The sequence below is a fragment of the Mesoplodon mirus genome (genome assembly GCF_964341445.2).
Source record: "Mesoplodon mirus genome assembly, chromosome: 6".
NCBI lineage: Eukaryota > Metazoa > Chordata > Mammalia > Artiodactyla > Ziphiidae > Mesoplodon > Mesoplodon mirus.
This window is the reverse complement of record NC_138982.1, coordinates 143,477,737-143,502,147: the sequence shown is the minus strand read 5'-3', so window position 1 is coordinate 143,502,147 and position 24,411 is coordinate 143,477,737. Positions and strand designations below refer to the sequence as shown.

The following is a 24,411-nucleotide window of genomic DNA, read 5'->3' as shown; positions in this document are numbered from 1 at the left end:
TCACATCACTGCGTTTGTAAATATTTCAGTCTGTGTCTCTACAGGAGAAGGGCTCTAAAAATAACCACAATACTGTTACCCACCTAAAACATTTAATACTGGTTCCTTGATATGGTCAAAATCTGGTCAGATATCCAGTTGGTATTCAGATATCCAGTGGTCCGATAAAAGTCATATGTGCGGGGCTTCCCTGGTGGCGCAGTGGTTGAGAGTCCGCCTGCCGATGCAGGGGACACGGGTTCATGCCCTGGTCCGGGAGGATCCCACATGCCGTGGAGCGGCTGGGCCTGTGAGCCACGGCCGCTGAGCCTGTGCGTCCGGAGCCTGTGCTCCGCAACGGGAGAGGCCACAACTGTGAGAGGCCCACGTACCGTGAAAAAAAAAAAAAAATGTCCTATGTGCTGTATCTCCACCAGGATCCAGACCATTCCCACGCATTGTGCTGGAAGTTGCTTTTGAACTACAGTGATTTGATTTCACTGATGTTGATGAGATTACTGTAGGTTCCCGGGTGGTTATAAGAAGGAACACAGAGAGATCCGTGTATCCTTCATCCAGTTTCCCCCAGTGGTACCATCTTGCACAACTCCAGTACCGGGGGGCAGCAGGGATGGTCACCTTGATGCAGTCCAGATACAGAATGTTCCAGCCCCGCAGGGGGCGCTCTGGGGCCCCCTTACAGCCTCCCCCTCTTTCCTCCCACCCCTCTCCCTCCTTTACCCCCACCAACCGGTGCTCTAGTCCCCTTCTCAATAAGTTTGTCATTTCAAGAGTGTTATGTGAATGGGATCATATGGCATGTAACCTTTGAGGATTGGCGTTTTTCACCCAGCAGCATTCTGGAGATTCATCAAGATCGGTTGTGTGTGTGTCAGTAGTTTCATGTTTTTAGTTGCTGATTAGTATTCCAGGCTGTGGATGGACCACAGATTAGGTTGTTTAACCAGTCACCCCGTGAGGGACTCTGGGTTGTTTCCAGTTTGGGCTGTTAGGAATAAAGCTACCCTCAGTAGTCGTGTACAGGTTTTTTGTGGATGTAAGTTTCCATTTCTCTGGGATAACCGCCCACCAATGCCATTGCTGGGTCATAGGCCATGTTGGTTTTATCAGAAACTGTCAAATGGATTTCCACTCCTACCAGCGAACACAGATGTCCCAGTCTCCTCATCCCCACCGGCATCCTGCCATTCTGAAAGGTGTGTAGTGGTGTCCTTGTGGTTTCTACTTGCGTTTCCATGGCAGCTAATGATGTTGCACATCTTTTCATGTGCTTATTTGCCATTCCAGTGATTTTGTTGATGAAATGTCTATTCATGTCTTTTGCCCATTTTCTAATTGGCTTGTTTGCATTTTTACTGTTGGGTTTTGAGAGTTCTTTGCATATTCTGCATATGGTTACGTAGTTTGCAAAAATGTCTCCGGTCTTTACATTGTCTGTTCATCCTCTTAACAGCATCTTCTGTAGAGCAAAAATGTTAAATTTTGGTAAAGTCCCATTTATCAATTTTCCTTTAATAAAGTATGCTTTTGGTGACAAGTCTAAAAACTGGCTAGTTGTAGATCTCAAAGATTTTCTCCTGTTTTTCTAAAAAAAAATTTACTGTTTTATGTTTTAAGTCTCTGATCCATTATGAATTAATCTTTGTGTGAGATGTGAGGTCACAGTTCTTTTTTTTTTTTTTTCTGCCTCTGCATGTCCAGTTGCCCCAGCACCGTTTGTTGAAAAGACCATCCTTCCTCCACTGAGCTGCTTTTCCCCTTTGTCCAGAATCAGTTGAGCATATTTCTGTGAGTCTGTTCTCCATTTCCATTGATCTGTGTGTCTATCCCTCTACCAATACCAAAGTCCTTATTACTGTCCTTTATAATTAAGCTTGAACCAGGTAAACTGATGTCTCTCACTTCAGTCTTCTTTTTCAGAATTGTTTTTAACAGTTGTAATCATGGGGGCTGCCGAGTAAACCTCAGGTGTCACAGAGAACATCTGCCCCAGATCTCCCCTTGCTCCCCATTTCCCACCCAGTTACACACAGATACTCCTGGTCTAAGCCTAACTGACCCTCATGACAAATCTGGTTTCCTGACATGATGACTGTGGTCCCCCAGTGATCACTGTTGTGGTTAGTTTGTTTGCTTTTTGCAGTAGTAATCATGTAAGTGTTAAAAAGATTGAGGGTTAAGCAGCAGTTCTCAGCCTTGAGCTGCATCAGAATAACCTGGAGGTTTGCAAATATGCAGGGTGCAGGGCCCCAGCCCAGCAGGTCTGGGGAGGGGCCCAAGAATTCACATTTCTGAGAAATTCCCAGGTGCCGCTGGTGCTACTGTTTGATGGTCCAGGGACCACACTGAGAACCACGGGTATAAGTAAGTTTCCTCGGGATCGGTGGTTAAAATGGCTGAATCTCACACTTTGAATATTTTTCTGTCATTTTCCCTACAACAGTACGATTTACAGTCCCTTGGTCTGAGATTTCTTACATGCTGGAGAAGTCTGGAAGCTGGACTTCCCTTCTGCAAAGGAGCATTCTGCACACCAGAGGGATTTTGCCAGCACAACGCAGACTTCAAGAGGCTCCTTTATAAAAGTTATTTATGACAAACCCATAACCAACATAATACTCAACAGTGAAAAGCTGAAAGACTTCCTGCTAAAATCTGGAACAAGACAAGGGTGCCCACTCTCACCACTTCTGTTCAACGTAGTATTGGAAGTCCTAGCCATAGCACTCAGACAAGAAAAAGAAATAAAAGATATCCAGACTGGAAGGGAAGAGGTAAAATTGTCATTATATGCAAATGACATGATACTATATAGAAGACCCTAAAGGTGCCACACAAAAACTACTAGAACTGATAAACGAATTCATCAAAGTAGCAGGATACAAGATTAACAAACAGAAATCTGTTGCATTTCTTCACACTAACAGTGAAATATTAGAAAGGGAAAGTAAAAAATGAACAATCTCTTTTAAAATCGCATTCACCCCACCCAAAAAAATATGTAGGAATAAACCTGATCAGGGAGGTGAAAGACATATGCTGAGAACTATAAAACATTGATAAAGGAAATTAAAGATTATTTAAAGAAATGGAAAGATACCTCACGCTCTTGGATTAGAAGAATTAATATTGTTAAAATGGCCATACTACCCAAAGCAATCTACAGATTAATTATCCCTATCAAATTGTCTGTGACATTTTTCACAGAGCTAGAACAAATAATCGTAAAATTTATATGGAACCATAAAAGATGCAGAATTACCAAAGCAATCCAGGGGAAAAAGAACAAAGCTGGAGGCATAACTCTCAGACTTCAGACAATACTACAAAGCTACAGTAATCAAAACATCATGGTATTGGCACAAAAACAGACGTATGGATCAATGGAACAGAATAGAGAGCCCAGAAATAAACCTATACACCTATAGTCAATTAATCTCAACAAAAGAGGCAAGAATATACAATGGAGAAAAGACAGTGTCTTCAGCCGGTGATGTTGGGAAAGCTGGGCAGCCACATGTAAATCAATGAAGTTAGAACATACCCTCACATCATTCACAAAAATAAACTCAGAATGGCTTAAAGACTTAAATATAAGACATGACACCATAAGACTCCTAGAAGAGAACATAGGCAAAACATTCTCTGACAGAAACCATAGCAATGTTTTCTTAGTCTCCCAAGGCAGTAGAAATAAAAGCAAAAATAAAAAGATGGGACCCAATCAAACTCATAAGCTTTTGCACAGCAAAGGAAACCATAAACAAAACGAAAAGACAACCAATGAAATGGGAGAAAATATTTGCAAACAATGTGACTTGATTTCCGAAATACACAAACAGCTCATACAAGTCAATAACAAAAAAACAAACAACCCAATCCAAAAGTGGGCAGAAGACTTAAATAGACATTTCTCCAAAGAAGACATACAGATGGCCAACAGGCACATGAAAGGATGCTCAACATCGCTAATCATTAGAGAAATGCAAATCAAAACTACAGTGAGGTATCATCTCACACCAGTCCAATGGCCACCATCAAAAAATCTAGAAACAATAAATGCTGGGGAGGGTGTGGAGAAAAGGGAACCCTCTTGCACTGTTGGTGGGGATGTGAATTGATACAGTCACTATGGAGAGCAGTATGGAGGTTCCTTTAAAAACTAAAAATAGAACTACCATACGACCCAACAATCCCGCCCCTGGACATATATCCGGAGAAAACTCTAATTTGAAAAGACACATGCACCCCAGTGTTCACAGCAGCGCTATTTACAGTAGCCAAGACATGGAAGCCTTGAGAGGCCAGACCAGAGGCAGGCACAGGGGAGGCGGCCACACTGGGCCACGAGGAAGGCTGGAACGGTCCTCTTTGTCCGCACCCTCCAATGCTGCCAGCTTTGTAGGCAGTCTGAGGGCTCCCTTAAGAGCCCACTGTTCTTGCAGAACTTCCTTGACCGTGAGCTGGTGTTGCTGGGTAGAGTGGGTTCCTGCTGATGGGTGGATGGTTCTCAAGCTCCTGGGGGCACCTCAGCAGCTCATGAAAGCGGGTTTTCATGTGTTTCCTCTGCCTCTTTGTCCCTCTTCTCCTTTCGCTCCATGACCAGCCGTTGCCCCTGTTCCAGACTGGCCCCTGACCCCACCCGTGGAGCCCATCCACCAGGAAACACCAAGTTAAACGTGCTGAGGCCACGTGCGGCATCTTGTAATGGAAAGGGGTGTCCCCAGGAACAGAAAAAACTGTGCTGTGTTTGGAGAAAAAATATACCCTGGATGTTGATCCCGGGCATTTTAGGGGCAAATTGGAAACACCATCTCTCTGCCTTGTTTCCTTATAACTCATTCACTCTTCTGTGGTGGACCTTTCAACTAATCATGTGTTCAGCAAATCCGTTTTCCTTTGGACTTTGCATTTGTCTGCTATTCATTCTTCAAAAGCTCCCGGGATGGAAATGGGGCAGAGGGCGTGTGGAATCGGCATTCGTGGAGCGCCGGCCTGTGTACTTCCCCGGAAGGGTACCTCGTGATACACTCGGGCTTGGCCAGGAGCGGGATGCAGGAAGGATGTGTTGAGTTAGCTTAATTGGGGATGGAGGGGTGGGAGGGAAGAGGAACGATTATTGAGTGGCACATACGGGGTGTATCTCACTTTATGCTCCCCCCAGAACTACATGAGGCGGGCATTTTAAGTTCCGTTTTATAGATCAGGAACCTGAGGCCCCATCTGAACACATCCAGATCGCCCACGAATATACAGGGGGCCTGAGCGCAGCTGCCCGCTTTGGAGGTGAACCTCAAGGTTGACTAGGAGGTAGAAGTGACCAGTTGTGATAAAGGTTTTGTGGAGGGCAGGCGGGCTCTCCTCCATGATGTCAGGCGGTGCTTAGTCCCCCCTCGAGAGAAATTTGGTGTCACACACAGGTTAGCAGGTGGAAAAAAATGGAGGTCGCGTGTGATGTGATTGCCCCGGAGGAAGTCACAGTCCCGTGAGGGAGGAAAAAATAGAAGTGGCAGTGTGAAAACTGGCTTTTTAAAAATAGTGGTATATTTATTTTACAACTGGAAATGGATGGCTGATATGAAAGATGAAAGCCTGAGTTCACGAAGACATCCTAATTCAGAGCCATTCACATCAATGGTTTATTATAAAGCAGCATCATTCTAGGTTAGAAAACATTTCAAGGCCCCCACCCGAACCCACGATAAAGGGGACCCTGCTGCCTGTTGCCTTTAAAGCGCAAAGTCAGGGACTTCCCTGGCGGTCCAGCAATTAGGACTCCACGCTTCCACTGCCAGGGGCCCGGGTTCAATCTCTGGTCGGGGAACTAAGATCCCGCAAGCCACGTGGCAGGACCAATAAAATAAAATAAAAAATTTCTTTAAAAGCACAAAGTCAGTCCCTACACAGGCTCGAGAGGGCCGTTAGCAGGGACTGTCTTTAAAAACGCCAATGGAGGGCCTCCCTGGTGGCGCGGTGGTTGAGAGTCCGCCTGCCGATGCGGGGGACGTGGGTTCGTGCCCCGGTCTGGGAGGATCCCGCATGCCATGGAGCGGCTGGGCCCGTGAGCCATGGCCGCTGGGCCTGCGCATCCGGAGCCTGTGCTCCGCAACGGGAGAGGCCACAACAGTGAGAGGCACGGGTACCACACACACACACACACACACACAAAAAAAAAACGCCAATGGAAAAGAATCTGAAAAAGAATGAAACTGAATCACTTTGCTGTACGGCAGAAATTAACACAACACTGTAAATCAACTATACTTCAATTTAAAAAACGCCTTTGCCCAAAAGCCAATCACTAACGCAGCGCTCTGTCCTGACAGGTGGTGGCGATGGCTGAAGATGGGAACGAGGAGATCATGTTCATCTGTAAGTGGCCCGTGGCCCATCCTCACCACGGAAGGCAAAGCCACGTCCACGCTTGGTTTTTATAGTAGAGAAGAGCTCTCTGCTTTAGACGTGGTCTTACTTGTTTTAAGAACCACGACTTATTGGGCTTCCCTGGTGGCGCAGTGGTTGAGAGTCCGCCTGCCGATGCAGGGGACGCGGGTTCGTGCCCCAGCCCGGGAAGATCCCACATGCCGCGGAGCGGCTGGGCCCGTGAGCCACGGCCGCTGAGCCTGCGCGTCCGGAGCCTGTGCTCCGCAACGGGAGAGGCCACAACAGTTAGAGGCCCACGTACCGCAAAAAAAAAAAAAAAAAAAAAAAAGAACCACAATTTATTACACAAGAAAAAATATGTTGCCCGGTACAGTTTTAAAAGGATCATCTTTCTGAGAACTCCTGGCAAAGGGCAGTCAGCAGGGGTGGCAGTTGACTCAGATAAGTAACCCCAGGTTTTAGAAAGAGGTTTACAACATGTTAGATTTATGATAAACAGGTTAAGTTGGTGAATTTTCATTTACACTCATTCCCTGGGGACACTCCTGTCCTCCGTCCCCATAGAGGTGACTTGGCCTACTTTGCAGCGTGCCGTGGAGCAGGGTTTTCTCCTGGGGGCGCACGTCCTGCGTTGTACTCTTTTTGCATTTATGGGGAGCACTGTCGCTACTCCCAGGCCATGCGATGCTCTGTGGGCGTCTCCCTCCCCGCTCAAGGCCCCCTCTGACGCCGAGATGTTTGTTTGCAGGGTGTGAAGACTGCAGCCAGTACCACGACTCTGAATGTCCCGAGCTGGGCCCGGTGGTCATGGTCAAAGACTCCTTTGTGTTAAGCAGGGCAAGGTGAGTGACCACCTTGAGCTGCTTTTATCATCCTGCCTGTCAGACAGGGTTTTCGGCGTGTCACCTGCTGCAAGAGCCTGGTGGCCTGGGTGTCTCCGGAAAGGCGGGGGGGCAGCAAAAGATGAAGTGGGAGAGGCTTCGGTGAGAAGGGCTGTCCTCACGTCTGAGGCCGTCCGAAATCTCCGTCCCACCGTGAGCTGAGCCTTCTGCCGCCAGGATGAGCCGAGGCTTGTTGCAGACACTTCAGGGTCAATGTCTTTTATCTAGTTCCTGGTTCAGCTGATGGGCTGGGTCCGTTTATGCGTTGAGCGGCCACGGCCGAGCTTGTTCAGTCTCCCCTGTGGTCCGAGCCCAGGCCTGCTGTCTAACAAGCGCCCACCGTGGGCAAGGGGCGGGGATGCGGGCAGCCAGGCAAAGCTGTGGCAGCTTCTGGACAAGCACCTAGATCCGGCCGGGGGCTCCGTAGCTCTTCCAGTCCACGTTTCCCTGGGGGGGAGGGGCACAGCCCCACCTACCGTGTAGTAGCTGTTTGAACCCGGACGAGACGTGCTCCTGTCTGCACCTCAGTTGCCTCATCTGTAAAGTGGAGAGAATAACCACCCCTTGGAAAGTTGCTGTGATCCTTACACCTGATTTAGGGCCTGGCATGTAGTGGCACTAAAATTGTCATCTAATCAATGCTGTTCCTAGAAGCCGCCCAACTGGTTTTCCCAGCCTCTTTATTTCCTTGTCTTACTGGGACTTCCCTGCACAAAGCAGAGAGATGACTAATTTCGCCTGAAGTACAGATCTGATGAGCTCTCTTCCAAAAACCTTCAGTGGTTGCCTGTTGCCCACAAAGTTCCCGTGGGAGCCATCGGTCCCTCTGTGACAGTTTCCTCGTCTCAGCCCCCCTGCTCGCTCCTGTGAGGGGTGTGTGCTCCAGGCGCCCTGGGGGTCCGCCCCACTCCCGACGTGGGCCAGGCTGGCCCTGGCCTTGGCTCACGCAGGGTCCCAGCCCACATGCCTTCCCGCAGGCACGCGTGCCCCATCCTTGATGTTCTCCGAGTTTACTTAGAAAGGCCACATCCCCGATGAAACCAGCCCAGTGCAGCCTGGCTGGAAATGCTTTTCTGGTCTTTGGAATGCGGTGGCACTTCTTGTCTTCCCCGTGGTGCTTTACACGTGGCCCCTCTTTGTGGTCTCTCTGTGGTCCTCCTCTCTCTGTTGGCCGATTGAAGCCCACACTTAGGATGTGTGTGTGTGTGTGTGTGTGTGCACGCACACACACGCATCAACTCTGTCTCCTGGGTGGGGATTTTAAACGCATCCTCGAGTCAACGCCCGTCTGTCGCCTACTCTGGGGGCCAGTGAGAGCGACCTTTTCCGTCATCCTAACCCTCTCGTCCCCTGGTGTGGGTGGCATCTCGGTCAGTGGATGCCCGGGGCCGAGAGTCTCTTGCTTTGTTCTATTTCTAGGTCGTCCCTTCCCTCCAACCTGGAGATCAGACGCCTGGAAGATGGAGCCGAGGGGGTGTTTGCTGTGACCCAGCTCGTCAAGCGCACGCAGTTTGGCCCCTTTGAGTCGAGGAGAGTCGCCAAATGGGAGAAGGAGTCTGCGTTTCCATTGAAGGTAAAAGCTGGGGTCAGTGGGGGAGGCAGAACCCCTGCTTTGTGACCCTCCTCGTGCAGACGGGGCGACGCCCGCTGAGCACCAGTGATTCATAAATGTCTTGGAAACAGCTCTAGGTATTATAGTTCTGGTGAATTTCCAAGACAGTGTTCAGATTTTTTTTTAGTTTGTTTTTATATCACAGGAGCATCAGAGTTAAGTTAGTATTTTGCAAGACATTAAAGAGATTCTATTTAAAACATATGCAAGAGTAGACCCCCAGCGCAGGCTTTAGGAGGGGGGCTTTCTGTGGTTTTTTGCAGGGGTGCGTTAGTATTTTCACACCGGTGCAGAGCGTAGGATACTTTGCAAGCCTCTTTCGAAAGGAAGGTGTCTTGTCGGGGCCTTGATGAGAGGCCAGTGCAAAATTTGGCAGCTCTGAAAAGCACATCAGGCTGGATAATGACAGCTTTAATATGACACTGAGAAAAACAAAATGGAAGGAAATCGGTGGGAGGGCTTGGATCACTTAAAGCGAGACCCACGGAGGCGCCGTGAGGCGAGGGACGTGGGTGTCAGCCACGGCTCTGTCCCCGCACCCAGTACGCACCCAGCCTCAGCCCGCCTTCAAAAACACCTGTGAAATAAACAGAGAGGAACGGGTGCTGGTCGGGCGGTGGCTACCCCGAGAGGTGAGCTTTCCTGGAGACCCTCAGCAGAGACCCACGTGTTTCAGGGCAGAGATGATCTAGGTGACCACGGAGTTTCGCCAGTCCTTGGAGAACTGAGTTTACAAGGCAGATTTCAGCACAGCAGAGCGAAAGGAAAGACACTTGATTTGTTTACAAAGAAAGAAAAGAAAGAAGCGTTATTTTACGGGAAGGAGTGAGGTACAGAGGCCTGGGGCTGACGCACGTGATCGCTGTGGGCCCGGGGTCGGCCGAGGCCCCTTTGAAAAAGTCCTTTGTGCCTGTTTTGGTTTCTTTCAGCGACTTGGATTCTGAAGGTCTGTGTCTCGTATTGAGTTGTTTCCAGCACAGGCTCAGCGTTGGTTACCTGGGTGCTGGGGGCAGCTTTACGCCCATGGAGGGAGGGCAAGGGCGCAGTTCCCACACCGGCTCAGGGTCGTTAGGCCCCTGGTGGACCCCTCTGCCCTCTCCCCTTGCTTCCGAGGGCTCCGTCCTCAAAGAGGGCCTCTAGCTCTTAGCAGCGGGGAGCCCCTACAGGAAAAGCCCAGGAGAGGGGGGCGATTTCTTCCTACAACGAGGAAGCAATGATTGCATCAGAAAATGGCGGACAGGAACCCCCTATTCCATGTGGTTACTTTGAACTTCAAAATATTCAGGCTTCTCCCCCTGGTCCCTGCCTGGTGCTGCTTTGCAGATGAGGGCGCAGCTTATAAAGATCGAGGAACTTTGCTAAAGTCACTGACCGTACTTGCAACAGAGCCAGGATAAGATCTTGGGTGTCCTGATGCCCACCTGGGCCATGTGTAGAACTCAGACGTCCCGATGACGTCTGGGCCAGGTATAGAGTTCAGGTGTCCCGATGACGTCTGGAACTGGAGTAGAACTCAGGTGTCCTGATTCCCACCTGTGCCATGCCTAGAACTGAGGTGTCCTGATGACACCTGGGCCGGGAGTAGAACTCAAGAAGCACCTTCATGCCCACTTGAACACTGATTAGAACTTGAGTGTCCAGGTTCTACACCTGGACCACAAGTAGACCTCAGATGTCCCAGTTCCCAGCCGGGCCACGCATAGAACTCAGGTCTCCTGATAACTCCTGGCCTAGGAGCAGGACTCAGGTTTCCCCGTGCAGCAGAATGTACGTGTCCGGGTGCCCACCTGGACCACAGGTGGAAATTAGGCGTGGCAGTTCCCACCTGAGCCATGCAGAGGACTAGGGTCTTCCAGGGACACCTGACCTTTTGCTGTGTCTCCTGCTTCCCTTTTGCTTGTGATCAGGGGTCTACCTCTGCCCCCCGACCACTGTAAATGCCTAAATAGGTCTGTATGGAGCACGGTTTGGCCTCTGATGTGGTGCCGTCCAGACTGGTCACTCAGCAACCCCCCTTCTCACACACACACACACACACACACACACACACACACGTGCTGACCGCACGTGTGTGGATAACCACACACGGTGGATAACCAGCCCCCGCCCCGGCCCCTCGGCGGGCCGCGCTCACCCCCAGGTATTCCAGAAGGACGGGCACCCCGTGTGCTTCGACACCTCCAACGAGGACGACTGCAACTGGATGATGCTGGTGCGGCCGGCGGCGGAGCCCGGGCACCAGAACCTGACGGCCTTCCAGCACGGCAGCGACGTGTACTTCACCACCTCGCGTGACATCCCCCCGGGCACCGAGCTGCGCGTGTGGTACGCGGCCTTCTACGCCAAGAGGATGGACAAGCCCATGCTGAGGCAGGCCTGCCCTGGGCTCCACGGTACGTGGGGGCCCCTGTCCCCAGCGCGTCCGCCCTCCTGCCGCCCCGTGGGGACCCACGGCCCCTTGGCCGCATGCAGCAGCCCGGTGTTAGTGAGAAGAGTCGGGCTGGGAGGGCCGGCGGGCATGGGGAGCACCAAGGGCTCGGTCCTGACACCACGGGGTGGGTCTGTAGGTCTGCTTGTTGAATATCCGGGCTGAGAAGCCATTAGAAGAGCTCGCCCCAAGCCAGGCGCTTGCTGGCGGGCAGCCCTGCCCCCAGCTCTGCGGCTTCACGCGCATCACTCACCCACTTAGTCCCTGGGGGTCAGGTTGTGGCCCCTGGGCTTGGGCAGAGGGAACGGAGCACAGAGAGGTGAAGGAACCTTCCCTGGATCACAGTGCAGAGAGGGAAGGAATCAGGGTTTGAGCCCGGATTCTGGCTCCAGTGCTGGTGCTATAGCCACCTTCCAGCAGCCTCTTCCCGGAGGTCGGGGCGTGCGTGTGCATGCGTGTGCATACGCATGTGTGTGCCTGTGTAGCACGTGTCGTCAAAGAAAGACCCAGTGGAGTCACGTGTGATTCACCCACATCCTTTTGGAAAAGCAAATCAGAATGCATGTCCTGCTGACCTGGGGTCGGGGGTATCACCTCGTGAAGGGGGCCGATGAACTTCAATCTTTTCTACCCACGCCGTGGGTCCTTGGGGTGTTCATCCTCTCCACCTGACCTTGAGGGACCACGTGAAGTGGCTCACACGTGGCACTGTGACCTGGCAGAGCAGGGCTTTCATACGGCTCCACCTGGCACTGCCCGGGGCAGACATGCTTGTTGCTGCCACGAAGATTACTTCCTGTGGGGGAGAAGCTGACCCTGGCTTTCCTTCTGACCCCCGAACAGCAGGGTTCTGACAAGGAGACGATCTCTCTTATTATGAGCACCTGGGGTACAGACAGCTCTGTACAGGTTTGGAAGGTTCTGGTCTGTCCCACGTGTGCATCGTGGTGGAGGTTTGGGAGCTGCTTCCGGTGGGCTCACGTGGCTGTGAGAGGGGGAGGGAGGGATCCGTGAGGCATCCCAGACAAAGCACCACACACCGGGGCTAAAACAAAAGAAGTGTGTTGTCTCACAGTCTGGAAGCCTGAAGTCCAGGATCCGTATTTCCCAGCTCTGGTGTTGCCGACAGCCCTTGGCGATCCTGGATTGTAGCTGCATCGCCCCATCCCTGCCTGGGTCTCTCCCTGTGTCTCTGGGTTCTCTCCTTATGAGGACACCAGTCACTGGATTTAGGACCACCCTCAACCAGTCTGGCCCATCTTATCTTGGTTACCTCTGCAAAGACCCTACCCAAAGGCTCCAGGCAGACGTGAACTTCCAGGACCCCTCTTCAGTCCCTGCAGGCTGGCTGGGTGATGGTGGCCCGTGGAGCCTCTGGGGGGTGCTCCGGGAGTGACAGATGGCTGCACGCGGGGTCTGGTGGCAGTAGAGGGTTTGCATCTTCACAGGGATATTTGCAGAGGGAGACTGGGCTTGATGGGCCTTTCTTTATTTTGATAGTAAAGGGGGCAGAAGGAATTTGGAGAGACCCTAGGTTTTTCACCAGACTGCTCTAGCCCCTAGGCTTTGCTAAAACCGGGTACCTGGCCCTGCCCCTGCCCCTGGGAGACACCTGCAGTAGCACTCCACTGGGTCAGGAGTCATTTTCAAGCACCGAGGTGAGGCCAACTCCCCGGGTGCCGTCCAGGGTCACCAGGATCTTCCTGACCTGGTTTTCTCGTGTCGTGGATTCCTTACCCCGTGCGTGTCCCGGGACCAGCCCAGACTGCACGTCAGGGTTTGGCTTGTAGAGTCTGACCTTGTCAGTTGTGTCCTGGAGGTGACATGCATGCCCCTCATGGCTCTCAAGGTCAAAGTCAACACAGAGGTCACCTCCCCTTATCAGAGTTCCAGTGTTGTTGGCTTTTTGCCTCCAGAGGGCTCTTTAATCTGGGGCTGCGTTTGAGAGCATAGATCTTCATGAAATTAGCCCAGGACCGTGTTGTCCAATACCTGCCTCCTGATTCCGTTCTAACTGTTCTCAAGCAGGACACTAGGGTAGCTGTGGCCCCTCCTTTGGGCTTCTGAGAATGTAGGGTGCTGTTAATAACCAGGCAAGCAGCGTGGTCACCCTAAACTAGCTTCTGAATTGGGGAAATAAATAAGCAAGTTAGGTCCTCTAAACTTTTAGAAATAACTTTCATGATTTTTTTCACTTTTTGTTTTGGGACAAACGACAAGCACATATTTCTTGGCAATGTGATGAAGGTTACTGACTGCTGTTACCTAGCTGGTTAGTTGGGTTCCTTGTTTCTTTTCTTCCTGGGAGGAGCCCCTGCCGAGTGGCCGCTTGGCCCTGGCGGTGCTGGCGGGCGCCAGTACTGTTGCTGCACCTAGGGACGTGGCAGCCACCCTAGGACCCCTGCGTTGTCTCCTACCACCCTGGCCTCCTGCCCAGCCCCTTCCCCAAGCCCCTCCCCCCTCCCCTGACGTCCCCTCCTGGCACACAGAAGCTTCTGGAACCCTGCTCCAGCCCCATCCATGCAGGTGCCCAGGGCCCAGGGCGGTCTCAGGTGTGTGTTGTGAACGCCTCACCCATCGGAAGCCGTGCGTTGGGAGTACTGGGTTACTGAGTGCCCCCTTCTCAGTAACGGGAGCAGATAAGACCTGGGCACCTGGGAGGGAGGCCTAGAGACCCGTGGAAAGCTGGTTTTCTGCGTGATTCTGATTATCCAGATCTGACAGGTAGGGAGATGGCTTCACCTCTGCCCCTCATGAGATGAGGCCGCCCCCCATCCCGCCTCTGGTCTGGACGCACCCGTGAGATCACACGGGGCCTTTGTGGCCAGCACTGCACCTTTAGCCCAATGGGGGTGGGTCAGAGCAAGGTGAAGGGGCCTTAGGAACCACCAGTTTGTTCCAGAAGAGTCATGAGGGGGCCCCTGGGCAAGGAGCAGTCTGCGTCTATATTATTTATAGACTTTCTAGGTGAACATCAGACCTGCTAAGACTCAGTGCTCTCTCTGTTTTGAATTTTCTTCAAACATCTTTGTCATAGATGTTTGTCATAGAAATCAGCCAATTTGTAGACTGACAGAGTAGACTTTTAAATACAGAGGGAAGTGGGTTTCCTTCTACTTGGCACACTCCTTTCAAAAATTAATCTGTATTTTTTTTTTCTGGTAGTGGATTTACTTTTCTGATCACATATTCTCCTTGAGCTCACATTAAGGCTGATTTTTCTTCTTTATACACACCTGGGCCCGTTGGCAGATGAAGGAGGAGGCCCGGGAAGCCCAGTGGTCTCAGCGGGCGGGTGCGTGGGGTTCAGAGTCGGCTGTCAGCATCAGAGTTTCAAATTCACCTTTCTAGTGAAAAAAAAATGAAATATAAGTACATCTCATAACATTTGGGGAACTTTTAAATCACATATAACATCACCATCTTTATGACTCTTAGCTTTTTTTTTTTTTTTTTTTTTGCGGTACTCGAACCTCTCACCGCTGCGGCCTCTCCCGTTGCGGAGCGCAGGCTCCGGACGCGCAGGCTCAGTGGCCATGGCTCACAGGCCCAGCCGCTCCGCAGCATGTGGGATCTTCCCAGACTGGGGCACGACCCCGTGTCCCCTGCATCGGCAGGCGGACTCTCAACCACTGCGCCACCAGGGAAGCCCTCTTAGCATTTTTGATTAGCATTTTCTAATAGTTTTAAAAAACCAGCACTGTGGGCGTGTAGTTAACAAACAATAAAATAGCGATTTTAGGTGGACAGTTCAGAGTTTGGACAAATGTCTGCAGTCGTGTGAGCTCCCCCACAATCAAGATGTAGGACGTTCTCAGCACCCCAGACGATTCCCTTGTACAGCTCTGTACTCCATCCCCTGGCGACCAGCATCTACCCTCTGTCCCTGTAGTTCTACCATTTCTTTTCCGTCGTTTAAAAAGCCGTGCACTTCTGCGTGGTTGAGGTCTTGCTGTACATGCTGATGTACCACGTGTTGATCTTCATTACACGTTTTGCTGACTGTCCTGCTGTGGGCCTTCTCCCTGTCTCTCCACTGCCAGCTACTGTTTCGTTTTGCGTAGACACTTCTCTTTTGTTGGATGTGTGAGTGATTGGGATGAGGAATTGCCTTCTGATTGCTAGCTAATTTTGTCTTAAAAAGTTTTTTTTTTAAGTTTTATCTTTTAAAGATAATTTTTGGAAAATAGAGTACTGCCCTCGGTGGGAGGACAGCAGTCATGACTGGTTCTTCTAGTTAGTCCCGTTGACCTAGCGTTCAGGACGCCAGGCTGAAGAGATGGGTTTCCTGCCGAAGGTCAGGCCTATGTGAATTCCATTCCTGGGCAGGGACCTCCATTCCAGGGCAGGGACCTCGTGGTGGAGAGATAGCAGCTCACTCACATGAAAAGAAATTGCCTTTATTCTCGGGTATCCACTGCCAGCTAACCCCTTCTCAGCCTCCCTCTCTGAAACTCACCTGTGCAAGAGTGCTTTGCCCTCTTTAGAACCGTGTGTGTTTGGGAAGGTGAGTGAGATACAGGAATTTGGCCCTTTATTCCGTTTGGCCCTGATCTCCTCCTGATGCTCCTCAGTGGATTCCCAGAGGTGGGCGCAGAGGAGAGCGGAGGCTGGGCCGCAGGGCACACCCCACAACAGCGCCCTGCTTCTGGGCTGCCCACTCTCCACTCTTTCTGCTCTGGTTTTGGTATAACTCAAAATTTCATACTGCAGCTACATTTCTCTCTTCTTGTTATCTTACGGAGACTCAGAAAATGCCTGCAAACGGTTGTGGCAGTGGTCTCCGTCTGTTTCTTCCGTCCTTTGCAACCTTATCGCTGTTTTTTGACACAGACAGAGGTGTGCTTTTTCCTGGTTCTGAACGCATGTGCAGTCACTCTTCTGGATGGTTTTGCTTCGTGAGCGGCCCGGGAGGGTTGCGATGGGTCGTGCGTGTGGACAGAAGCTGCACAGAGGCGGGAGCGGAGGTGGTGGTGAGGGCTGGTGGCCCCCGTCCAGCCCTGACAGGCTGCCACGTGGGGTTTAGCGAATCAGTTTCCTGGGCCAGGGAATCACAAACATACATTCACTTAGAATGTCCCCGTTACCAAGTCAGCTTGTACTGCTCACCGCACAAGCAGCTAGTAAATCGAGAGACCAGTTGGGGCAAGAAAGAGCGACTTCATTTGGAAAGCCAGCAGACCGAGGAGATGGTGGACTCATGTCCCAAAGAACCAGCTGAGTTAGAATTCAGGCTGCTTTTATACTAAAAGGGGAGGGAATAAAATCAGGCATTTCCTGGTTCTGGTCAGGGGATGTGTTAATTTCTTCCTTCCTGCAGCCATTCACAGGTGAGCCTGGTCAAGATGTTTCCTATGAGCTAAACAAAGGTATTTTAGTTTGACCGTCTTTACCTGGGAGGCAGGGTTCCCAGTTCAGGGCCGTTAGGTATAATTTAAGCTTATAGGCAACATCCCTTTAGTGATTAACTTGTAATAGAATACAAAGGTTCTTCTCCATTACATCCCCAACTTTGAGGTCTCACAAGAGCATCAGTAGCTTTTTTTGAAAAGGACCCTGAGCAACCAGGGTCTCCCTCTGTGTTCCATGGACCCTGGTCATCCCCCTCCCACCCCCAGACTCCCACGGGGGTGCCGGGAGGGCTGGGGCACTGCCTCTGCAGTAAGCACCTGCCCCAGGCGGCTGTTTCAATGTAAATTCAATAAAAGTGAAAGTCCAGTTCCTCAGGGGCACTCGGCGCACATGGCTGCCCCCCTGGCCGGCAGTTACAGAACATTTCTGTCATTGCAGAAAGCTGTGCTGGGCAGGAGCCGTGGCCACACCAGGGCACATGGCCTGGGTGTTTGGGGTTCCGCCCTTTCTTGTCACATGAGCCAGTGAGAGGTTGGGGAATTCGATGTGGGCTGTAGCATGCATTTTTTCTTTTCTTGAAGTTGTATGGGGGTTCGGTGTCTGGTCCCACCAGACTGGCTTCTGGGAGGAGGCCACCTTTCCATGACTGGTGACAGCCCTTTGTCAGGCTCTGGTTCCAGTGCTCTGTGCCCGGCTTCCTCCTCTGTGAAATGGGGACATTCACAGACACGAACGAGTCTGTGTAGGTAAAACTCCGAGGACGGTGCCTGGAGCATTGGACCTGCTCCCAAGTGGTGGCAGTTGTTACCGCTGTCATTGTCACCTCCTACGAGGGCACGTGTGCCCTGCACCGGGCTGGGCTGCACAGGGAGAGCAGCTGCTGAACCACCGCCCCCGCTTGTCTTTTGAAGCTGCAGGCACCCCAGAGAGCAGCACACCGGTGGAGGCGGAACCCAGCCCGTGGGTGTGCAAGGTGTGTTCGGCCGCCTTCCTTGAGCTGCAGCTGCTGAATGGTAAGGGGCAGGCGCCTGCTCAGCCAGACGCCAGCGAGTCCCGTGCTGCCCTCGCCCTGATGTGCTCTGTCACTTCCACGCCGTCCCTCCGGGATGGTGGCAGGACGCACGGGAGTTCCCTGGCTTTGCGGGAGCCGCTCAGCTCCCAGCCTGTGTCTGCCAGGCCTCCTCCCGGGATCTGTGCTTTAGCTTGAAGTTCTCTGCGTGCCTGGCAGTGAGGGATCTTGTTTTCTTTCTCTGAAGCTCAGCAGAGCATTAGTTTGGTGTGGGGGGCAGTCTCTAGTTTTGTAGCCTTCCCAAGCATTTGCAGCCGGGAGGCCTCATCGTTAGCTTGTTCTGCTGTGTGGCCAAACTTCCGAACCCTTCCCTTGACACGCAGCATGTAATGTTGTTTGCCTTAAAACTTTCCTTCCCTCATCCCTCACCCGTTTCCTTCCCTGGCCCCTCGAGGGCACTCGCCCTGCACAGTGGCCCTGAGCGTGGAACAAATGGGGAGACAGCCACCACTTCACACCGAGGCCTGTGTGAGCCAGTCGAGGTTGTGGATGGGAAGAATCAGTCCTTGGCCGAATGTGCAGGCGGGCGCCAGTGGTCCCTTGAGGGCGCTGGTCCCCACCTGTCTCATGGGTCACTCCTCCGCCCTCTTACTGGTGCCCTCCCCTCCGGCCAGCCTGAGCCCAGCTCACCTTCACTCAGGGAGCATGGCCATCTCTGTGTGTGGCCCAGTTATCTTTCCTTGGGAGGTCTCTGAGGTTTCTTCCATTGAAAATAAAGGCTTTTGGCCTTCATGCAGTGTTTTGAAAGACAATTTTGTTCATTATGAATTGAATATGTATCAATATTCCTCTTCAAAGGCTACATTTTAAAATAATTGTATTTATATTCATCATAGAAAAATTAGAAAGCTTAAATAAGCTTTGAGAAGAGTATAAAAGTTGCCTGTAAGGTCACCATAGAGAGACCCACATTACCTTTTTGCTGTGTTCTTCCACAGCTTCTCTTTGCTCATACACGTGTACCCATGCTTTTAGTTTTTACACAAAACTGTATGTGATTTTACAAAACTTCCCTGCTTCTATTGCCTGACTGACTTTTTAAAATGGTGGTTGTGTTTGGTGCAGTGGAAATGCTGTCGTTTTCAAAGCAGAAGAAATAAAGTTTATTTGCCTACGCAGAGGGCACACCATGAGCAAATAAAATTAAAAACAAACCAAGTGGAGGTTGGGAGTGGACGCCCTGCCTTACGCTTGTGCTTCCCTGTCCTGCAGAGCACCTGTTGGGCCATTTGGAACAATCCAGAAGCGTCCCCCCAGCCGGCCAGCAGGATTCGCCTGCAGAGAAGGAAGCAGACGTGCCCCGGGGGGAGCTTCCTGCAGTTCCCAAGACTGTCAGCGCCGCCAAAGAGCAGAAGAAAAAGCCTCGAAGGGGGAGAAAACCCAAAGCATCCAAACCAGAGCAGCCTCTAGTTATTGTTGAAGGCAAGGAGCCCTCAGGTGAGGCTGGTCCCCGGGGAGAGGCCCGCAGGCGGTGCTGGTCCTGGGGTAGCGGTGAGGGGAATGGGGAGGGACCTGAGGCCATGTTGCCTCCATGCCAGGTAGCAAAACTCGGCACAGAGCCCACACGGAGGCGAACGCTAAGCCCTTCTCTTTCGCTGGAGCAGCTCTTCGCGTACGGCGACTCGCAGCGCGGTTGGCAGGGTGTGCCGGCTGTGACCTTCGACAAGCGGGTCCACCTGTGTAGCCGGCTATCAGGACAGAGAGCATGTCCATTCCCCCCAGCCGCTTCCCTGCTTGTCTCCGCGTGGACGGGCGTTCCCGTCCTGCGCGCTCTCTCTGTGCCCGGCATCTCCCACACGGCGTGTCGGGGAGGCTCATCCACGTCCGGGTCCCCGCTGCCCCTTCTCCTCTGCTGCTGAGCCATGTTGGTCTGTCATGTGGATGCCCCACCGTCTGCTCACATGTCCCCCATGGACGGTCGTGCAGCTGGCTTCCAGGCCGTGGCTAAAGCCGTTCTCCGACTGTACAGTAGCCTCAGTTGAGCTTGGAGGGACCTTGGGCCCTCATTCTTGGGTGTGGGATTCCCAAAATGCCATGTCCCCTCGGCCCTCACATGGCCTCTGCCAGAAGTGCCTGGTGCCAGAGGATTCCTGGCGGGTCTCGCACGTAAGGACCAGACATGATGCTCAGGTGCTAGCGAGTCCCCTCACTACCTTCCTCACTGATCACTGGGCAGTTTTTCTTTTTGCTGTAGCCCAGGATTTCTTTTGCGAGAGTGAGGAGAAATTTTTATCCTTTCTTGGAATTAAAGAGAATTCAGAGGAGCAGCCCTCACATCATGTTCTCAGGAGAAGTGGCTTAAACTTCCCCTGGACAGTTTCCCTACTTCTCTATAAACAAGTAGAGAAAAGGAGAAGGAGGTGAAAAGCTTATTAAATGATTATTTCACTAATTCTAAGTGGCATTCGGAAGACATCATAGTAGGTGAAGTGGCTAAATCTTTTCGTGTAACCTTCCCGTATTTCATTTGTCCAGAGGTTCAGGCCTGGGTCTAACCTATTACTGTGGTTATTTGATATTTGAATCTTGTACAAAATGATGATCTGCTTTTGAACATACTCAAGATGGCTTGTGTAATTATAAAAATTAATATTTCCAAATCTCTGTCAGGACACATTTAGCTAGGTTATAAGGTCCCGCTGTACATCAAAGTGTTTCGGTTTTAGGTGGTACGAAAAAGGATTGAGATAGTGTCATGACTTAATCACAGATTATAACTCCAGTTTTTTTTTTTTAGAAGATGTTGCAGGTAGGAGTTTATTAATCTATTTATTTTTGCTCTGTTGGGTCTTCGTTTCTGTGCGAGGGCTTTCTCCAGTTGCGGCAAGCGGGGCCACTCTTCATCGCGGTGCGTGGGCCTCTCACTATCGCGGCCTCTCTTGTTGCGGAGCATAGGCTCCAGATGTGCAGGCTCAGTAGTTGTGGCTCACGGGCCCAGTTGCTCCGCGGCATGTGGGATCTTCCCAGACCAGGGCTCGAACCCATGTCCCCTGTATTGGCAGGCAGATTCTCAACCACTGCGCCACCAGGGAAGCCCATAACTCCAGTTTTGAGTTAAGAATAACATTTTGCTTTTCTAAATCTGCAGGTAAATGTGTGGATTCTAAACTATTGCTAGTTTTTCTTTTCCCCCCGTGTCAATCTTGTGATCTGTGTCTGCAACATTGGCCTGGCTGTGGCCCCTCGGGCCTGTCATCTTGGTTCAGTTGTGTTCCATCCCCGGCCCTGGTGATGACACATCTTGTCCTGTCCCCTCCACACAGAGCACGTGGCAGAGATCATGAGCGAGGTCGAGCCTGTGGCTGCGTCGCCGGACGAACGGATCATGGAGCTGGTTCTGGGGAAGCTGGCCGCCACCCCCAGTGACGCAAGCTCAGTGCCAAAGTATGTCCCAGAGCAGCGCGTGGGCCCGGCTTCACAGGCAAAGGCGCCGTGGTGGCTAATCCATTCCAGAGGGAAGGCCGGATGAGAGGGGACGGTTTACTTCTTGTAGGAAACGTATGTGCTTGGGAAGCAGCAGGAACTCTGGAGCCCAGGGGGTTAATAGTGCATCCACTGTGAAAATAGCTTAAAATTTTAAAAACTATTTTTTACCGTAGTAAAATACACATAGTACAAAATTTACCATCTTAATCGTTTTTAAGTGTACGATTCGGTGGTTTTAAATACATTCACATTGCAGTGCAGCCTTCCATCCATCTGTGGAACTTTTTCATCTTCCCCAAACTGAAACTCCATACTTACTAAAAACACTGGCTTCCCATCACCCCCTCCCCAGCCCCTGGCACCCACCATTCTACCTTCTGTCTCTGTGAAGACCTCAGAGGAGGTACCTGTGTCTCTAGGGACCTCATGTAAGTGTTCTCACACGGTGTTTGTCTTTTTGTGACTGTCTTATGTCACTTAGCGTAACGCCCTCGAGGGTCATCCATGTTGTAGCAGGTGTCGGAATGTCCTCCCATTTTAAGGCAGAACAAGATTCCATCGTGTGGATGGACCACAGTTTGTTTATCCATTCTTCCATCAAGGACACTTGTGTTGCTTCTGCCTTTTGGCTGCTGTGAACAAATGCTGCTATGATAGAACAGTTTGTATTTATATTTCTGTAAATTTAACACCTTGCTCTGTGTGTTTCTTCTTTTTATGAACGAGGAAAATGTTTGTATTTTAGTTATTATCCTTAGGCAGTTTTTTGCCCTGAAGTTGAATAAGCTGGTGGCAGTGTTTTTTTCCAGCCCTTTTCCCATGGGGTCAAAATGCACCTGGTCCTGTAGGGTTCGGGAAGCTGTGGAAAAACTGAAAACAGAGCAGGGCAATGTCAGAAATGGTGAACCTGACCTACTTATTTATACTCCATCTCATTGCCCAGAGGGTTTCGGTAACTTACCGTCAGAAACACCTGTCATAGGGAGAAGAAGTTTGAAAAATCAGGTTCAGGGAAAATATGAAACAGGGTAGAGGCAAGTGAAGAAAAAAAGAACAGTTATGGTTACTCTGGTCGGCGCACACACTGAGCTCCAGGCTTCCTGGTGGCCGGAGTTAATGCCCAGGGAGCTGAGTGGCCAGTACAGGAAAAGGTAGCTGGTGCCACTGTACGTTCAGGGTGTCTGTCCCTTACAGATGCCCCAAGGCTACAGGGGTGTGCTGACCGCGGCCCCCCCACTCTCGTGTCGGGCTAGGGAGGTTTGACAGGGGCTCTCTCCACGGTGACTGAGACCTTGAACTTTTTCCTCCGACCACCCCGTCTCCCAGCGGTCTCGCCAGCTTGTGTGTCTAACCCGGCAGGTTCCCCCACCATCAGAGCAGCAGCCTCGCCCTCAAGAGGAGCCTGATTCTCTCGAGCCGCCACGGCATCCGGCGGAAGCTGGTCCGGCAGCTGGGGGAGCACAGGCGGGCCTACCAATGCAGCATCTGCAGCAAGATCTTCCAGAACAGCAGCAACCTGAGCAGGCACGTGCGCTCCCACGGTGAGTCCCCGCGGACGTCGGTGCAGGGCGGCCCAGTCCGCTCCGGGAGCCGGGCGGCGTGTCCCAGGCGGGCACGTGGTCTCAGGGCACCTGGGGCAGTGGCGCGCGCGGCTTGTCACTGCTCGTCCCTTAGGCGACAAGCTGTTTAAATGCGAGGAATGTACCAAGCTGTTCAGCCGCAAGGAGAGCCTGAAGCAGCACGTCTCGTACAAGCACAGCAGGAACGAGGTGGGTGAAGGACCACTGCTGTCTAGTGACGGAGGCAAGCAGACCCTTGGCGTGGATGAAGGAGTCCCGGGGGTGGGGGTGGGGAGCGGGAGCCGGAGCGGCCGAGGTGGGGCCGGGCCTGGCCGGGCGCCGCCAGGGCTCAGGCCAAGCGGGAGGCCCGCGTGGGCAGCGAGCTCACCCGGACGCGGGGCTCCCTTTCAGGGCGGGGGACGGCCAGACAGGGTTCACGCTCTACGCTGGGCAGGAGGGGGGCGGGGCAAGGGCCCGTTGCTGGAGCAGCTCCCTGAGGGGGCGCGTCCCAGCTGCCCCACCTTCCCGCCCCGCTCCCGCCAGGTCGACAGCGAGTACAGGTACCGGTGCGGCACCTGCGAGAAGACCTTCCGCATCCAGAGCGCGCTGGAGTTTCACAACTGCCGGACAGGTGAGCGGCCCCGCCCGGCGCTGAGGCACGGGTACCTGGCGGGGTGGGGACCAGGTGTTCCGGCAGAGGGTGAAGGTGGATTTAACAGGTATCCTCACCTGTAACACTCCCCTCCGTTCGGGGTGCTTCAAGCAGCTGTTACTTACTCTCAAGAGACTGAAACTTTCCCTCTAAAAGGGGATTTATTTCACATCCTATTATTCCTCCAAAGCAGCCACATATGGCCCACAGTTGGGCCCGTAGTGAAGCAGGGGGGTTTCATCGTCGCCGAGGATGGTGAGCGGTAGGGTTGCTCTGGGACCCCGTGAGAAGTCCTTGAAGAGGTGGGGTCGCGGCTGGAGGGTGGGCTTCCGCCTCGCTCTCGGCAGGGGCTTCCTCAGCCGTCCTCCCTCCTCCCTCCGAGGACCCCGCCCGGGTCCAGGTGAGGGCCATGCCGCTCCCTTGCGCACACCGGCCTCCGCTGAGCCTGCCGCTGTCCCCAGTCCCCTCTCGTGACACGGACCCTCGTCTGCTTGCGTGCAGCTGAAACCGGCGTGCTTGGGGCAGCCGGTGGCCGGGACGGGTCTCTGGGCCTGGCCGAGGGTCTCAGGCCCCGTGTCTGGCCAAGCGCGCAGCTGGCGAGTGTACGCGATGTGTAAATCCCCGTGGACGGCCAGGGGACGGCTGCGCAGGAGCCCAGCCGGCAGGGGAGGCCCGTGTCCTGTCCCCGCGGCTCTTTGCCCTGTGCCCCGTGGGGGAAGGCGGGAGGCTGCGTTCCCACCCAGGGAGGATGGGGGTGGCGGAGGGTCGCTGTTGTCTCTTCGGTCCCCTCTTCTAGGCATCGTCGCACACCTGGGGGGTGGGTACCAGCGGCAGTCGGCTTAGAGACCTACCAGGTTAATCTTTGATTCCGAACTCCCTTCCTGTCGAGCCCTCTGTGTGTGTCACCGGTCACTCTATCTCCTTGCTGGTTCTCGTTCGGGTGCCGGCTGGCCCGCATCTCAGGGCACCCTTACCCCGTCACCCAAATCGCCGCCGCCCCTCCCTGCCGGTCGCCGGCACCCGCTCCTGCGGCCTCTGCAGGGTCCCT

At 52.6% G+C, this 24,411-nt stretch overlaps 1 protein-coding gene across 4 annotated transcripts in view; it reads left to right on the top strand.

The window, feature by feature from the left end:
* The window catches only part of PRDM15 (PR/SET domain 15), a 59,044-nt gene that overhangs the window by 8,728 nt on the left and 25,905 nt on the right, over nucleotides 1–24,411 (top strand). For 2 of the 4 annotated variants that reach the window (XM_082626117.1, XM_082626116.1), the window contains exon 1: nucleotides 23,256–23,342. Coding sequence is in view for 2 of the 4 variants with exons in the window: in XM_082626114.1 (XP_082482240.1) it covers nucleotides 6,336–6,372; nucleotides 7,133–7,226; nucleotides 8,685–8,838; nucleotides 11,018–11,270; nucleotides 17,569–17,670; nucleotides 18,939–19,163; nucleotides 20,990–21,110; nucleotides 22,512–22,693; nucleotides 22,827–22,921; nucleotides 23,255–23,342 (1,351 nt within the window). In the remaining 2 variants the exon portion in view is untranslated. Of the gene's footprint in view, nucleotides 1–6,326; nucleotides 6,373–7,132; nucleotides 7,227–8,684; nucleotides 8,839–11,017; nucleotides 11,271–17,568; nucleotides 17,671–18,938; nucleotides 19,164–20,989; nucleotides 21,111–22,511; nucleotides 22,694–22,826; nucleotides 22,922–23,254; nucleotides 23,343–24,411 lie in introns of those variants that run through there. The other 2 variants (XM_082626114.1, XM_082626115.1) reach the window with 2 other exon arrangements.